This window comes from Sphaerodactylus townsendi, linkage group LG07 (genome assembly GCF_021028975.2).
Source record: "Sphaerodactylus townsendi isolate TG3544 linkage group LG07, MPM_Stown_v2.3, whole genome shotgun sequence".
NCBI classification, from domain to species: domain Eukaryota; kingdom Metazoa; phylum Chordata; class Lepidosauria; order Squamata; family Sphaerodactylidae; genus Sphaerodactylus; species Sphaerodactylus townsendi.
In genome coordinates this window covers 111784913-111802748 of record NC_059431.1, presented here as the reverse complement: position 1 = coordinate 111802748, position 17836 = coordinate 111784913, and the positions used below count along the sequence as shown (strand labels likewise).

The 17836-nt window shown below is 44.6% G+C and overlaps 1 protein-coding gene across 1 annotated transcript in view; it reads left to right on the top strand.

The window, feature by feature from the left end:
• Positions 1 to 5329: 5329 nt before the first annotated feature.
• Positions 5330 to 17836, top strand: part of UGCG (UDP-glucose ceramide glucosyltransferase) — a 38002-nt gene continuing 25495 nt past the window's right edge. Inside the window, exon 1 of the mRNA XM_048504117.1 lies at positions 5330 to 5735. Within this exon, the coding sequence (XP_048360074.1) occupies positions 5638 to 5735 (98 nt within the window). The 5' untranslated portion in view covers positions 5330 to 5637. The remainder of the gene's footprint in view (positions 5736 to 17836) is intronic.

The following is a 17836-nucleotide window of genomic DNA, read 5'->3' as shown; positions in this document are numbered from 1 at the left end:
GACACTTCATAACACATAGCACCATTCAGAATTTTAGGTTTTGACAAAGTTCCTCACCAGAGACGATTGAGAAACTCAGCAATGAAGGAATAAGAGGGGAAGTCCTCCTATGGATTAAAAACTGGTTGAGAAACAGGAAGCAAAGAGTGGGTGTAAATGGGAAGTTCTCACAATGGAGAGATGTCGGGAGTGGTGTCCCCCAAGGATCCGTTTTGGGACCAGTGCTCTTTAACCTATACATAAATGACCTGGAAGTAGGGGTGGGTAGCGTGGTGGCCAAGTTTGTGGATGATACCAAATTATGTAGGGTGGTGAGAACCCCAAGGATTGCGAAGAGCTCCAAGCGGACCTTGATAAAATAGATGAGTGGGCTAAGAAATGGCAAATGCAGTTCAATGTATCAAAATGTAAAGTGATGCACATAGGGGCAAAAAATCCAAACTTCACATACGTGCTACAGGGGTCAGTGCTATCAGTCACAGACCAGGAAAGGGATTTGGGCGTCTTAGTTGATTGTTCCATGGGAATGTCATCTCAATGCATGGCAGCTGTGAAAAAGGCAAACTCTATGCTGGGGATAATTAGGAAAGGAATTGATAATAAAGCTGCAAAGATTGTCATGCCCTTATATAAAGCAGTGAAGTGCTGACCCCGCGCAGATTACTGTATTTCAGTTCTGAGTCGCCACATCTCAAAAAGGATATCAAAAAGATAGAAAAAGTGCAGAGAAGGGCAACAAGGATGAATGCGGGATTGGAGCACCTTCCTTATGAGGAAAGGCTGCAGCGTTTGGGACTCTTTAGTTTGGAGAGGAGACATCTGAGGGGGGATATGATTGAAGTCTATAAAATTATGCATGGGGTAGAAAATGTTGACAGAGAGAAATTTTTCTCTCTTTCTCACAATACTAGATCCAGGGGGCATCCATTGAAAATGCTGGGGGGAAGAATAAGGACTAATAAAAGGAAACACTTCTTCACACAACGTGTGATTGGTGTTTGGAATATGCTGCCACAGGAGGTGGTGATGGCCGCTAACCTGGATAGCTTTAAAAAGAGTTTGGACAGATTTATGGAGAAGTTGATCTACGGCTACCAATCTTGATCCTCTTTGATCTGAGATTGCAAATGCCTTAGCATACCAGGTGCTTGGGAGCAGCAGCAGCAGCAGAAGGCCATTGCTTTCACATCCCAAAGGCACCCGGTGGGCCACTGCGAGTAGGAGAGTGCTGGACTAGATGGACTCTGCTCTGATCCAGCAGGCTCTTTCTTATGTTCTTATGTTTTTAGGACTGCTAAACTAAGCATGAAGCTGCTGGGATAAATCATCACAGGTGCTCCTAACATGCATATGACACCCAGCTCTATTTCTCTTTTACATGGGGGTTTGTGGAAGTTCTGAACAGATGCCTAGAAAAGATATAGAGATGAATGAGGGCCAATAAACTATTTCTCCGTCCAGACAAGATTGAGTTGCTACTGGTCTATGGTGGGATTGCTCGAGGACTGAGAAGTCAACCAGTCCTTCAGAAGGTTGCATCCTCCCTTGAAGAAGTAGATTCATAGTTTTGGGGAGCTGCTGGATCCAGATTTATAGTTGGAGGCCCAGAGCTCCACTGTGCAGGGGCGTACCTAGGCAAACTGGAGCCCTGGGCAAAATCTGAGTTTGATACCACCCCCCCCCCCCCAATGGGCGGTCAACCTCTCCCACGGTAACTAAACAATGATTTTTTCCACCAGGTTGTTTCAAAGTCACCATCACATTATAGAACATGCCCCAACTCACAAATCTGAACACAGCAAAAATATTTTTTGAAAACATTTTCAAAATGCTTTCGAAATGTTTTATTACTGCTATGAAAACATTTTATAGTGTTGTATCCAATCCCCCAATTGGGGGAAACAGCATCACTTTCAATGTTATTTAAATAGGGGACCCCAGATTCTCCCTTTAAGATGGATTTAAAAGGAGAATCTGGGCTCCCTAGTTTAAACAAGTGATGCTGGAATCCACCCCCAAACAGCATTGTTTTCAATGGTGTTTAAACTAGGGAGCCCAGATTCTTCTTTTAAATCCACCTTAACGGGAGAATCTGGGGTCCCCAGTTTAAACAACATTGAAAGTGATGCTATTTTGGGGTGGATTCTCCCCCACCCTGAAACAGCATCACTTTCAATGTTTAAACCGGGAACATCAGATTCTCCCTTTAAATCCATGCCAAAGGGGATGGATTTAATAATAATAATAATAATAACCTTTATTAGGCATTGAGAGAATAAAACAAAGAAAGAAAACAAGCATTGGCAGGAAGGGGGTGGATTTAAAAGGAGGATCTGGGGAAATTTAAGGGGTGCCTGCTGTCAGGGGTGCAATTATTAAGGTAGCAGCACCAAAATTTCAGAGTATCTTCATGATACCCTACTGATGATACCACCCAGGTTTGGTGAAGTTTGGTTCAGGGGGTTCAAAGTTATGGACCATAAAAGGTGTAGCCTCCATCTCCTATTAGCTCCCATTGGAAACAATGGGGGATGGGGCACTCCCTTTGGGAGTCCATAACTTTGGACTCCCTAAACCAAACCTCACCAAACCTGGGTGATATCATCAGGAGAGTCTTCTGAAGAATCCCTGAAATTTTGGTGCTGCTAGCCTAAATACTGCACCCCCTGCAGGCCAAAAATGGAACAAACACTGAAAATACAAAAAATCCCACAAACGAACCTATGCCCCCCACAAGGGGGTGCCCTGGGCAACTGTCTACTTTGCCCAATGGGAGGAACGCCTCTGCCACTATGGCATGTATTGCTTTTTAACAGCTTTGGTTGATTAAAAATCATTGAAAATCATTATCTGGCTGTGGTGATCCATGCTCTGATTAACTATTACTGTAATGCACTCAGGGGCGTAACAAGGCAGCCCTGGGCAAACTGTAGCCCTGGGCAAAACCTGAGTTGGATGCCCCCCCCTCATAGGCGGCCACTCCACCACGACCAAATTTTTTTTGCACCAGGACATTGGTGCCTGCAGGGGGCGCATTTTTAGACATATCAGCACCAGAATTTCAGCATATCATCAGGAGACTGTCCTTATGCTAGTCCCCATGTTTGGTGAGGTTTGGTTCATGGAGTCCAAAGTTATGGACTCCCAAAGGGGGTGCCCCATCCCCCATTGTTTCCAATGGGAGCTAATAGGAGATGGGGGCTACAGTTTTGAGGGTCCATAACTTTGCCCCCCCCTGAACCAAACTGCACCAAACTTGGGGCGTAAGCGCCATCATCTCCATGATGATACCCTGAAATTTTGGTGCCCGGATACGATTCAAAATGCACCCCCCTGCAGGAACAACTATCCCTGAAATTCTGCCCTAAGAATCTTTTGTTCTGCATTGAGTTTTTCTGCATTGCTGTCAATGGGGGTTGCAGGCTGTGGGGGACACATTTCTGAAGGCACAGTCTCAAAACTTTCAGGGTCTCGTCAGGAGACTGCCCTAATGATACCCCCCAGGTTTGGTGCAGTTTGGTTCAGGGGGGCCAAAGTTATGGACCCTCAAAACTGTCAGCCCACATCTCCTATTAGCTTCCATTGGAAGGAATGGGGATGGGGGCACCCCCTTTGGGGAACTTCCCATAACTTTGGACCCCCTGAACCAAACTTCACCAAACCTGGGGGGTAGCATAAGGACAGTCTCCTGATGATACGCTGAAATTTTGGTGCCGCTAGCCTACAAACTGCGCCCCCTGCAGGCCAAAAATGGAAAACCACTGAAATACCCAAAAACGAACCCAGCATTTTTATGCCCCCCGCAAGGTGATGCCCTGGGCAGCTGCCCACCTTACCCAATGGGCATTACGCCAGTGCTCTAAGTACCCTTAGCAAGTGGGGGAACAGAAAGAGTGTGGCAAATCCGGGAGAAGGGATAAACAGGCTGTGGATATACTGTTTCGGCAGAGTCTGCCCTTGTGGGGATGACTCCGCTTTCTTTGCAAATAAAGCTACTTAAAACTCTCTTCTGTTGGCTTGATATTTGGTAAAGAAATATTGGGCACCACAGTGATGGCCATTATCACAGATGGCTTCAAAAGCAGGCTAGCTATCTGGCCACTGGGACTCCTGCTCCCAGATCTTGTTTTTTTGCCTGTACTCTGGAAGATGGTGGGAGGAAAAGAAATCACCATCAGGCAACAGTATTACATCACATATGGGAAAACTCGATGTAATGTCCCTGCCTCTTGGACTGATGGTTGGCAACCCTGCTGTAAAAGATTAGACCAGTGGTTCTCAACCTTCCTAATGCCACGGCCCTTTAATACAGTTCCTCATGTTGTGGTGACCCCCAATCCTAACATTTATCCATTTTACAGATAGAGAACACTGATGCAGAGAGTCTTAGAGTCTCCAGTTGTTAAATTATTTAAATCCCACCACCGGAACCGGTTGTTAAATTATTTGAATCACACCACTGGGGAGCAGCATACATTGTTCTGGGTGCCCGCTGGGGAAGAAAGCAGGTTACATAAATGAAATAATTTGTAATACATACAAATAAAAGGAACCTTGTCCATAGACAGTACACTTCTGAACACCAGTGCTAGCCTAGGAGGCAACCTCAGTGGGAAGACTCTATGCCCTAACTACCAGTAGTTCCTCCAGGGCAACTATGTAGCCACTAGGTGAGTCTAGATGGACCACTGGTTGGATCCACCTCTTTATAATTGGCGTTGCAGAGTTTCTACTTCAATGCCCAGTGCTGTGAATTAATTAGATTTCTGTTACTGGGAAATGTATATCTGTCCATCGGACCCTTTTTGAGCAAGCAACTGATTGAATTATGAGGGTTAATGTGAGTTTGGGAACTGTCTGCACTCGAAGGTTTTCAACCCAGCAATTGTAGCAGAAAATGCCCAGTGGGGTTACATTAGACCAGTTCCATGGCACAAGTCGGCCAACAGCTTTGGAGAGGTGTGAATAAAGTTCCCCTCCTGGGCAACGATCAGCTGTTTCCCGCCATCTCGCCCAAAGACGGGGGCGCGGCCTCCGCACAACTTCCCCCCTTCCCGTAACAATGATGTCATCGCCTCTGCTCCTTTCCCCGCCCACAGTAGCTGACTGCCCTCGCTGCCCTCCAACCAAAGGCGGGGGCTTTTTTTTTTTTTTTTTTTGCTGCCACCACAGGGGCGGGGCTTCCTACCAGAAGAAGAAGACGCGGCTGGCACCGAAGAGCAACGACAGGGAGGGAGGAGAGAAAGGGGGTAGGGGGCGTGGCTTCGGCAAGTGACAGCGACGGGGCGGGGCGGCCAGGGGGTTGTCAGCACGAGGAGCGTCGGTTGGCTGAGCACTGAGGGGAGCTGCGCGTGAGGCGGCTGCATAACCGAACGGCAGCGCGAAGAGACCCCCAGAGAGCGAGAGGGCGAGGTCGGAGTCCAAAGGGGCGGGGCGTCTGAGGAGAGGAAGGGAAGGAAGGGAGGGGGCGAGGAGGTGAGGGGCGGGCGCCCGCGTGAGGGGCTACGTGAGGGCAACTCGGCGAGTGGGCGGGGCTTCGCCTGCGCCTGGCTGTGGAGGCGCCGCCGCCGCCGCCGTGAGAAGCCCCCCGGCCCGCTTTCCTCGCTCCCTCCTTCCTTCCTCCTCGGCCCGGCGGGGATGGCGGTGCTGGACCTGGCCCTGGAAGGGCTCGCCATCTTCGGGCTCGTCCTCTTCGTGGTGCTGTGGCTCATGCACTTCATGTCCATCGTTTACACGTAAGTGAGGCCTCATTGCTGCGCCCCCCCCCGTTTCCCTGCTCTTTCCACGGAGATGCGCCCCCCCCCCCTTAATATGCTTCTTGTCTCCTTCACCCGCTTCCTCCCCCCCCCCTTTGCTCGCGTAGGTGAGGCACCTGTCGTGCCCTGCCCTTCCACATCACCCAGGAAGCACGAAGGCTCGGCATCCCACCAGGGCGCTGACGTAGGCGTCCCCCCCCCGCCACCCACCTCCCCAGTCTTGCCCCCCCCCCCCCCCCCCCCATCCTCAAACTGCAGAGTCTCTACAGCTTATGTATTAGTCAGTGTTGGTAGCTTGGTTTTATGTTCTCTCCTCCCTAGTGGAATAGAGCTGTAGCTCCCCACCCCTAAAAATGATGAAACAGAAATACCTGTAAGATACAAACTTTAAGTCCCATATTATACGCTAATTATTTGTTATATGCTGGAATTTGTATTGGCTTCTTCTAAGTTTTATGGATGGTCTGTGACTGCAATAAATAAACCACTTCTACCTGTAAAATGTAAAATAGGCGTTTCCCCCACCCCTCCCCCCTTCCATCCCCTTCCCCAGACTGCAGACTGCACTGTGTAGCTTGTTTATTAGTAATCTTAGTGTTGGTAGTTTGGTTTTATGTCGCCTCCTCTCTATTGCAATAGAGCTATACTCCCCCCTCCCCCCACAAAATGATGAAACAAATACTTCTAAAATACAGTTCTCTGCCATTATGGACAATCTGTTAACTTCTGAACATTTCTGCTCGCTTTTTACAATGACAGTGTTTCAAATATCTGTGAGTGCCTATTGTACTTGAACTCGTGAACCTCTGGAGCTTTCTGTGAATCGTTTGTATACTTGACAAGTGCTGTCGAATTGCTGGTGATAGTGATAACCCCCCCCCTTCCCTGAGAGTTGCTTTTGATATCACAATGTACAGTTGTTTTTGAACCTGTCCCCCATGATTTTCAACTCTGTGAACATTCGTGTGTGTGTGTGTGTGTTTGTTTTCTGGAGAAGTGGTGTGTGTCTGCATGCAGATTGCAGACCAGGATGCAGCCATAGCCCGTGAGAGAACCATACATAAATCCTGAATGGGTTTGAAATCTTCATACACCTGCCTTATGTATGTACTTTGGGCCAGTGGCCACTCTGTAGACTCTTGGTCATTGCGGAAAGGCTGATTATAAATGTTATAAATAAAATAGATAGTCTACACCCTGTAAACAAACATTAACAGAAGGACAAGTCTTGCTTTAGTGTTCTACTGTGTAGTTATGCATATTGTGTAGTTAAGTGATATCACTATACAATATCAATTTATGAGCTTGCTATTAATTGGTTGGTTAGTGCTTATTATGTATGTACTGTTCTGAGTTGCAGTAAAAGTTAAGGTAGTCCCTTGTCAAGCTCTAGGTCCCCTCTGCAAGCACCATGGGGTGACGTCACATCACAGCATTTACTACAGAGCTACTCTGTAGCAAGACTACAGAGTTACTATTTTTAAAGTATTTAGTTGAAACAAATTCATCACCATTCTTATAATTACTTTCCAGCCAGCCCCAATCCTGGAAATCAATTGCTTTGGTTGCTTATGCATAAATATCAAGTATAACCTTGAGTAGATTCAATGTGATTTGCTTTTAATTGCTTTTTTAAAATGGCTTTTTAGCTAGTGAAACTGATAATGAATTTGGAATAAGAATATTGCCAAGGCTATGTCATGTGAGTCAGTTTATGAGTTTTTTTAAGGATCATTCAGAAATACAGCCGTATATTGTCCTATTGTTTTTGTTTCAGACTATATTAAGTGTGACTTAAAGTAGGATATAACAGTCAGCTTTTAAAAGAAGTTGAACATTTCTGCACATAGGTGCAATACAATGAAAAAGAAAGCAAATGTTTGTTGAAATATTCCTAAGCAGTAACATTGAACTCCTGAGGAAGGTAGTTTGCCTTGGAAAGTTTTTGGAAAGACATGTCTTCCACCTTGAGACAGTGGATTGTGTGTTTGTGGAAAGGAGTAAATCCCCAGAAAAAGAGATTTGAAAAGGGAATGTGTCGCTGGTGCAGTGTTAACCTTTTCCTTGTTGAGTTACTGTTCACATTTCTCATTACTTTCCTGTTTGACAAAGGATACTAAGCAACATGTTATAAAATGAATTCAGTGTCACTTAAAAAAAATTGGCCACATTTTGTTAAATGGTCCTCATTTTCTTGAGTAACTTTAGTGCAAAAGGTTCAGTTCCTCTTAGAGGACTCTGGCCAATTCCCCACTGAGAAATTAAAGCCAGATACAACCAGGTTTCAAAAGAAACAGCACCTTTTCATCGCAGTTTCTCCCTCCCCACTGCAGCGTGTGTCTAGTGAAGACCTCGATGTTTATCGTGGATTCAAGCAATGTAACACTCCCAATGAACACGCGATCTGCTTGATAGGTCTGTTCTTCTTCATCTTGATTGGCTGTTGTGTTGGCACAGGAACTTTTTAAAAACTTTTTTAAAATGCAGCTATGTCACCTACACGTAAGCAGAATTCCCCCGCCTCTGATTGGCTATTGTGCTGGAGCGGGAACACTACTCCACCCCAATTGAAAATTCATGTTATTCTTATTCTTGTTTTTATGCTCAAACAGAGCCACATGTAACCAATTTATCAGAATCATTGTACGGTAGCTTTCTATTTACATTCCTTTGTAGCCATGCCCAGTGTGGCACAAAAAAGGCTGCGTGCGCTCTGTGCACAGCCCACTGCACTCTGATTGGCTGGAAGGTTCAAAGGGCGGGAACAATAAGCCGCTTCTGTCCCCTGTTTCTCCCTACCGTACTGGGTTCAGCAGGTGATTGAAAAAAAAAGGTGCACTTCAATGCAGGTTCTGGAAAAAATGCGGGGGGGGGGGGGGCGCATGCCAGAACCGGGATGAAGCCGTGTTCAGCGCTTAAGCTGTGGGGAATTCTTGCTTAAACTGTGATTTTTTTGCATGAGTATAATGTGATAAATTGACTGTGGGGAATCACCCTCTGACTCTCAATGTGCATATTTGGTTGCTTGCTTTTTAGAGACCGCAGAGAAGCGTGTAAGGGAGGTGTTTTTAGATAAGGGTCTCATTTAGGTTTTGTGGTTTTATTGTTCAAGATCTCAATCTGAGAACAGGGAGGATGAAAGAAGAAAATTACTTTGACACTTTGCAACCTCAGTCCTGGAAAACAATTACTTGCCTGTGCATACCAGTTTTGGGGGCTGAGATAATGGCTTTTCATGTAGTCAAACTGATAATGAATTTGGAATAGGAATATTGCCATGACTACGTCCATGTGCGTAACTTTGTAAGTTTTAATAATTTGATTGATGCTTAATGATGTAACAACTCCCCCTCCCCCCTTGAACTTTTCAAAGAGGTGTGCCACTCTACGTATCATCTAAATATCATGTGGTAGTAGAATACTTCACACCATTCAGTAAACATCCCATGAAAGCATTCAGGCACACTAAAATCTTGAAATTCTTGAAACTGCTAAACGACTATAAGATGTTATCAAGTGGATTTGCTAATCCCTTAAAAAAAGATTCAGAAGAGAAGAACTAATTGGTTCTCCAACAATTGTAGTACTCAGAACAAAACAAATCATTTTGGGTGAATTCAGTAGTCCACAAGGTATGTCACCATCCAACATTGCATTGTGGGAATGTGCAGCTTTTAGTTCTTGCAGAATAACTGCCTGCTTGGAAGTTTCATTAAGCGCTTTGTCTATACAGCAACTTAATCCATGCTTGGATATCATATGAGGATTAGAAGCTGCTATCAGGATAGGTGGAGCTGTCCCTCTTGGTTGTAAAGTCTGAAAAATAAGCACAAGAATATGTATGCTCTTATACCTGAGTATAGATTGTGAATTCTTGCCACTAATACATTCAAAAATATCCTGCTAAGTTCCTGTTAATATTTTATTGGGGTGTTTATTATCTGGCTTTAAAAACAAAAAACCACTCTTGTGTGTTTAAAATCCACAAGGAAGAAACTTGTGGGCATAGTGTTTCAATCTAGATACAATGCTTATTGCAACAATTCTTACAGTACACTAGTTTTTTGCCCTGCAAAACAGGGCTATATCTCATATGTAATTTGCAGGGTTCAGGATAATTCTTGGGCTGCATCCTTTAATTAGGAGGTGAATTTCTTTAAAGTTTAACGACTCTGTGCTGTAAAATGGACATGGTTGTTCTCCAGTTCACATGGGCCACTTTAATAAAGTAGGTCGATATTGTGTGGAGTTTTTAAAAATTGTTTTCTAATTTTTTTGCTTATCCCTTTATTTTGTGGCCAAGCTAGAAAGTTGCCAGTCATTATGATCTTATAAGCTATACACAGTAGCCTTATTTTATGAGTTTGATGCTACATTTTGCGAGTGGCACCACAGTTTGGAGTCCTTTTAGTTATAATACTAGAAGCTGTGCATCAATGGTTACTTTAAAGAATATGACAGGAGGCTGTATTTGGAGCTGATATAATGCTAATCTGGAAGTGTGGTCTTGAAAAACTGTTTCAGCCTTCGTTTTCTCCATTTGTTCTAAAGCTGCTGGTGACTGCATTTAGACACTGTAGTTTGTGCCTCCAACTCAGACTGTACAGTCAGATACAAAAGGCAAACCCTGGTTTATATGAAGAACTTGGTTTGTCTGCTTCTTGTCTCCTGTCCTAGCAGATGGATCATCATCCCTGTACTGTCGTCTTTGTAACCAAGTGACTGCAAGGGACAATGCAACTCAACAAACTGTGATTTATGAATTAAGACTCTACAGCAAATCATAAAAACAAACTGTGATTTATGAATTAAGACTCTACAGCACATCATAATTAATAGAAGCTGTAGTTAACAAAACCATTTTTGAAACCTCAGTTTGACCACCCAGAAACCTTCATTTGTTGGGCTGCCTGAATTCAGACATCCTCACTAACCTGGATTTGATCAGCTTTCCTTATTGCGATGTGTGCTATGTCAGCTTTTGTTCACCATTGTGTACAAATGGTGTCATTGGCCAGTGTGTCTCCCAGTACCCGCTTGCTGCTTAATTCTTGAGGGTAAAATTTAAGGAGGCTTGAATGGAACAGGAAAAACGGGATATTTCAGATTGTCCCCTTACCAAGTTCATCCCAGGCAAGTGCAGTACATAGAAGCATAGAGGAGCCAAGCCCTAGGAATATCTGGTATCCAAGACTGGGAAAGAAAGAGCTGGTAGCTCTGTGACTTCCCCACATGGCTTGTGTCTGACACTTTTACTCCCAGGAGAGTTAAGGAGATCGTGGCAGCAGCAGCTGACTACTCCATATCCCCGCAGTGGCTGAGGCTTGGTTTAAATGTGATGCTGGCAAATCAAATGCAGTTCCCCGAGGGACTATGCATTCACACAGTGTCTTGTTTAAACAGAGGCACTCGAGCATCCCTTAGGTGCTTTCTGTTCTGAATAATTTAGAAAGCAGTTGTTTCTAAATTATAAATTTGATGAAGGTCAATAAGCCAATTTTTAAAAAAAATTTAAAAGATCTGTTTTATGGTGATTTTAGAATTGACCCTTAGAGATGCAGACAACAGATCAGTGTTTTCTTCAGGGGAAAAAAAAATCTTTCAGTCATTCAGTTTATGCCAGATTGATTCTTATGGCTATACTGTGGTTCCAGCCTTTAATATGTATGAATTATTATGTGATCCACTGAGAATCCTTGAGCACACCCTTGACTTTTCTTTCAAAAATAGCTTTTGGAGACTTTATTGAGTAAAATAAGGGCAGAACCCCTTCCAGCAATTTTCTGCGCAAAATTGCCACCTTGTCTTCAGGAAAGAAGGCACATGCCCTGTGAGTGTTGCTGGTGGGGAAGCATGATGGAAATTATTTTGACCTAGAGACAAAGTTTTAACAACCTTCCTCTTCACTTGCACCCAAGTCTGTGGCCTGCAAAATTTGACAGTAATAATTGCATTCAGTTAGATGTAATTTGGTCTAGCTGTAATGCTGTTGCATGGATTGCTCTTTCAATTATCTCTTGCATGCAGTGTTGTAATGTAATTATTGCTATTAAGAAAAGTAAATGTCTGTAGAGGAGGGAAATGAATGTGGGAAAGATCATTTAATCTCCTGGGGTGAGTAAAAAGTGCCGCAGGAGAGACAGTTATGTAAAGCTTCCTGTAGAAAGGCTCTTAGTAATCCTTTTTCAGACAAGGTGAAATGGCCCATCATGGAATCCTATACACAGACACTTAAAGAGCCTTGTAAGAGTTGTGTCCTGTCGTTAGCATGTGTGTCTATTCTTTCTTGCAAGCGTAAGAGAAACAGCTCAGTTCTGAAGGCTCCATTCTGAGCTGGGGTTTTCTTAGTTCTGGGGCAAGCAGAATAGCCCCACGTGAATTTTTCACACTAGAGTCCTAGCTTACATAGGGATCTGTTAAGAACAGTGTGTCAGCTGGTTGAACTTGTCATTTCTTTCTATCCCAGCAATAGGAACAGAAAGAAGACATAAGCCTGCTACCCTAATTACATTAATCTGGCTGGCAAATGCTGCAAAGTTGGCTACTGCAATTCTGGTTTTGTTTCTCATCTGCTATATTCAGAGGAACAAAAAAGAACCCTGATTGGGGTTTGCTTTCTGCCTGTCTCCGAAAGAGAATTTGAAAGCTTCTCTTCAGTCTCCATAGCAATATTACTCACTCACTGCGGCTGCCTTTCCCTCCTTGATCCCCTTGGCTTGGTTCAAGAGGTAGACATCTCTTTAAAGCTAATGAAAAATGTCTAAGCCAGCTCTTCCAATGTAATTGGGGGGTAGTAGGATTCTAGCTCCATGTAGGAGTGGAGAGAAGAAGAGAGTACAGGAGGAGAGTCATATGAGTGGATCATGGATTGGGCAAACATGCCCAGTTCACTTCAAGGCTGCAGTGATGTTACCTTTTACTGATTGGAAGCTGAATAATGTAACCTGAACACATGCTCATCTCTCATGTCATAGGATCACATTATTTGCTGTTCAGATATCTATCCATTGTGATCTCTGTGTAAACTGTAGATGCGATCTCTGTGTTTATTTGATAGAGCAATTTCCAGTGAGGTTGAGGCTGTCAACTGTTCTCAGTTTCAGATACACCTGTGCTTTTTATGGGGGTGACATACTTCATGTTTTTTCTGTAGTTATTTGAAAGGATAAACTTTCAGTTCTTCAAACTGGCAGATGCATTCTCCGGTACTTTATGGAGTTGTTGGTGAAAAATCTGTTGAACCCACCTTAACAATAATAGATCCCTCTCACATTAATTTTTTTAGTCTGTGTTTTCCAAGCTTTGTTACGAGGCTGTCATGTGCAGCTAAAAATTTTTTTAAAGCCTTGCTGAATTTCATGCCCATATACTGAGTTGCTCTTTGGTTCAAAGCATATCAAATCGATTTCTTCCTTTAGATAAAATACCTTGTTCTTCATTGAAAATTTTTGATTATGTTACCACTGACTTGACTTTTATACCTATGAAAGTACTGGGAAAGGTATATGAATTTGCATTACTTGAACACTTGAAATTACTTGCATTACTTGAAATTACTTGCATTACTTATCCAACTGATCCCTCCTTCTTAAGGGACACAATGTTGGGTTTTCCTTGAGAACCTTTTGACTTGTGGTGTCCTGTGGTTGGGACTTGAATGCATTCACATTTTCCTGATCTCTAACAATTCCTTATTTTATGATCAGTCACTTAAATCCCATTGGAGTTTTCTGAAAGTTGGAATGGAGTTGGCACAAAAGAGTTGAACTTCCTTCGTTCTTTTCAGTTGACCAGCTGCTCTTAGTGCTCAAGAAGCTACCATGTACTGACCATTGATCTATCTAGGTCTGCTTTGATTGGCAGTGGCACTCCAGGGCCTTGGCGGACGGCACTCCACAGCTGTCTTTCACATCACCTTATCCTTTTAACAGGAGATGCTGGGAATATTCTGCTTGTGAACTAGATGCTCGATCACTGAGCCATAGACTGTCTTTAAGTATGTCAGTCTGCCTTAGGCTGCTTTTTTGTTGAACATACTTGATAAATAAGCTCTGGAGTGGTACCTTCAATTTTATGCATTGTTTAGTTTTGACTTCTATTCCTGGGCCAATGACTCAAAAGGTGCTTGCTTGCGCCCTCCATAGTAACATTTCTTGTACAGGCTTATTTCCTCAAGCCCTACTTTCATTTTCCACTCTCTCCATGGCAAGCAAATCTACTTTTGGCACAATTTTAATTTTGCTTTGCTGCCAGAGCGGGACATATTTGCCAGTGGGTCCAGCTTTGCTCTGGACCTCTTCCCTGTGCCCACAGCCAGCCCCGCCTAGTCTTAACCCCCCCCCCCTCGCACTGCTTTGTACGCTTCCCCCTTGTCCTGTTCCCTGTTGCCGGCTACTTCCTGCTTGTCCTGCTGTATCATTTCTAGTGCCCATGGCCTCCCTGCTCCTGCATATCTTTAGATTTAAAAAAAACCCATATCGATAGATCCTTAAATTGATACTAACACTAAAAAAGTAAAAATACTAAGACTAGTTTATCAGTCCAAACACCCGATTTACCCCTGCATTTGATCAACAAACTTGGACATCTCCAACCTTGTAGTTTTATTCAGGAGCTATCAGTTATTCCAGACCCACGCGCCTGTCAGTCTTGACACTTGCGTTTACAGTACATTGGGAGACAGACATTTATGAACCCGGGGAGCTTGGCAAACAGCAGTTCATGTTGTCCTTTTGTGGTTTTGCAGTTTTCACATCACCATTACTCCCTCCCTCACCCCTTTCCTGCAATAAAAGACCATCAGTGTTTGGGCAAAGTGTACAAATGCCACATTCTAGACTTTTTTTAAAAAAAATTCACCTTTTAATGTCAATATATCAGTCTATTGATGGATTGATATATCGATAATATTAAAGAACATGTTAATAACTGAAGCATGCATGCGTGATAGAGAACCTGTGAAACATTGCACACACACACACACCCCCGATACAAGCAAAAGGCCAGCTGATGGGTAATGCCTGTCCTGCTGCAAACAGGACGGTGGGTAGTAACGCTGAACATGTCCTGGAGCAAAGATTCCCTGGCCAATTCTCTTTGAAGTCATGGGAACATCACCGTATGCAATCGGCCAGGGTATTCATGAATCATGGTAAATTTTAGTAACATGCCCGTCCTTCCACAATATGTCTTTTTAAAAGGAAAGTTTCCTAAGGTATTTAAAACATTCTTGTGTGAACTGAGTTTTCTGCTGTTCTTTTCCCCCCCACAGCCAGCCACTTTATTAATACTGTTGTGACGTATTTTCTGCAGAAATCTGCTTGGGCTGGAAAAAATGTTTTAAACATACCTACTACAAGGATGAGTGATTCATGAGAATATCAGTAGGTAGTTTGCTTTTTGGACAGCAGCATCTGAAGGGTGGGAATCAGCAGCAGTTGTGTGGTATCCAGGCTTTGGGCCTTCCAAGTCTGTAAATTAGAAGAAGGTAGATTATATATTACTGTAAGGCAGTGGTTCCCAGCCTTCTTGATATAGTAACCGGTTAGTCTAAATCAGGGGTCTGCCACCCACGGCTCAGGAGCCGCATGCGGCTCTTTTGTCCTTGTACTGCAGCTCCACGTAGCTTGGGTCCTCTCAGCCTCCTTCAGAGAGTCGCCCTAAGGGTTAATGGGAAAGAGTCCCCGTTCCTAGAGAGGCACAGCCCGAGACGGCTATCCCAAGCCACTTCCAACTTCCCTGTCTCAGCTTCCTGGTTGGCTGATGCCAGTGATGACAGCATGGGCCGGGGGTGGAGCACTTGAACAAGTGAGCGGCGAAGGGTGGGAAACGGGAGGGAGTTGCATGAGCGCAGATTTTCAGCGCAGTCTTAACCTCAGTCCACCCCCCACCCCCCTTGAATGGAGGTTTGGGGTTGACCCTGCTTTGGGTGGCCTCATTTCCCCCTCCCCGGGTCCTTCTTGGGGGACGGGACCACATGGGGGACCCCAGCAGCTCCACCTTGGGTTGCAGACCACCAGCAGCCCCACTGAGCTCCAGGGGTTTTCCTGGCGGATGGCAGCCTGCTGAGTCCAAGTGAGAAAGACGATGTCAGGTTTTAAAGGAGTTGTTACCTGCAGCCCTGCAAGATTGCACTCGTCGGGGCTGTTTGATGGGGAGGCGGGGGTGGGTGGGTGGTAATTGTTTGCTTCTGCATTGCCAAGGAGGGCAGGAGTCTTACACGTGGATCTTGGAATCTGCTCCAGCACCCTGGGATAGCATATGGTCAAAATGACTGCCTTCTCCAGACTTCTGATGAGAACTCTGCCTCCCCTGAGAGACCCAGCCAAAAGAGACCTTCTTCCTTGCTCCTAAAGGTTTTAATCAGCCCCTTTCTCCATCTACTGACCAGGTCAGCCTGAGTCAAAGAAGCATTTCATGAAGCCTCCAGGAGTTTTCTTCCTGAAGTCGTTTCTAGTGTTTTGGAACCTCCAAACCTCTGATCCTTGCTTGAAGAAGTGTGGGGGAGGGAGGAGCTTGACCTACCTCACTGTCTCTTACTACCTCTATTAGTATTTCCTAAAAGGTGACACAGGTGAAACTGGAAAGCAGTTGAGCTGACTCACCCCTTCCTCCCGCCCAGAGGAAAAAGGTTAAAAGGTTCCGTTCAGACCTCCAGGGAGAAATTTTCCTCCATATGTCTTTGTGAGGACTGTGAGGATATACATGAAGCTGCCATACTGAGTCAGACCTGAGTCAGAGTGAGGGAGGGCAGGGCAGGGAGTGAGGGATGGTATGCAAGGGAGGGGGAGGGGGCCTGGCATCTGGACATGGCCCCCCACCCACCCTCGCAGAGGGAGGAGAGGGGTGGCATGCAAAGGTGGCATGCATTTCCGGCAGAGGCCTTTCACTTTAGAGAACCTTCAAACTGGAGATGGCGGGTATGGAACCTGGGAGGTTGTTCCACTGGTGTGACATGTGTTCGTGAGAATGACACATAGGATGCCAAGCATACAAAGAGCCTACCTCAGAATCTATAAAAAGCTATAAAACTTGCAGCATGAGCTTCCTCACCCAAAACAGCTGCTCATCAGGAGCACTCGGAGTGGGTGGAGCCACACTTCAGTTCATAACTGCTGCAGTAACAGGTGCTTCTGAATTAACCTTCTTGTTGTCATTTCTTGAAACTGAGTATTTAAATACTGTGAAATAAAGGAGTGAAGAAAAGTTTTGTTTAGGTGTGGGCTGCTTGCTTGGGGCCCAGCCCAGCACACGACGTTTATAAATTGTTCTGCCTGCTGGGAAAAGAACCCATCCACAAATGGGTGTAGCCTTTGCTTTTTATGTTTTGAGGAAGAGCACAAAGGAGACTGTTGCCAGCATTGCCTGAAGTATACAAAATAAGCTAGATATAACTGTGATAAAAAAAATACAGATTGTTGTGGGAGAAAGCTCTTACCCCAGACAAATGGCTACATCCTTGCCCATTGTCCCAAATTGGCCAGTTCTGACAACATCGGATTCCATGGTGTGGGTATGCAGCAATCCAAAATCATCTAACGAATCACAGTCTAATCAGCAGAAGCAATGTCTGCGGAAGCAGAAATCAAAGGCTACTGAACGTCATGCTTCAGTGAAGTTAGCAAGTGACCACAAAAAGGAAAAAAAGGAATGAACAAAACTTGCACCCACTGGCATTTCAGTGGAACCTCAAAAATAAGTGCTAGTACAAGGCACAGAAGTCATCAGATCAGTCCAGGAAGTTTTCCGAAAGAATTGGGAACTGAGGGGTCAGTTACTGGAGAAATTAACATTACCAACAGTGTTTCTTTCAGAGGGGCAGATTGAGGACACATCTGTTAGGTGTGCCTGCAGGCCAGGATGCAAAACATCAGTCTCAGAGGTGGGAGAAAGCCAACTCACCGTATCAGAGAAGTAATAGAAACCAGGACATGCAATGAGGCAGTAGCTGCGTCTCCTTTCAGTATCGGGCATGCTCCGAGTTGACTCAGCAGTCTGAGATGTGCAGTCATCACAGCTTTGATAAGAGCCAGTTCACGCAGAGAGATATTCACGAGGCCTCAAAGATCAAAGAGCTACAA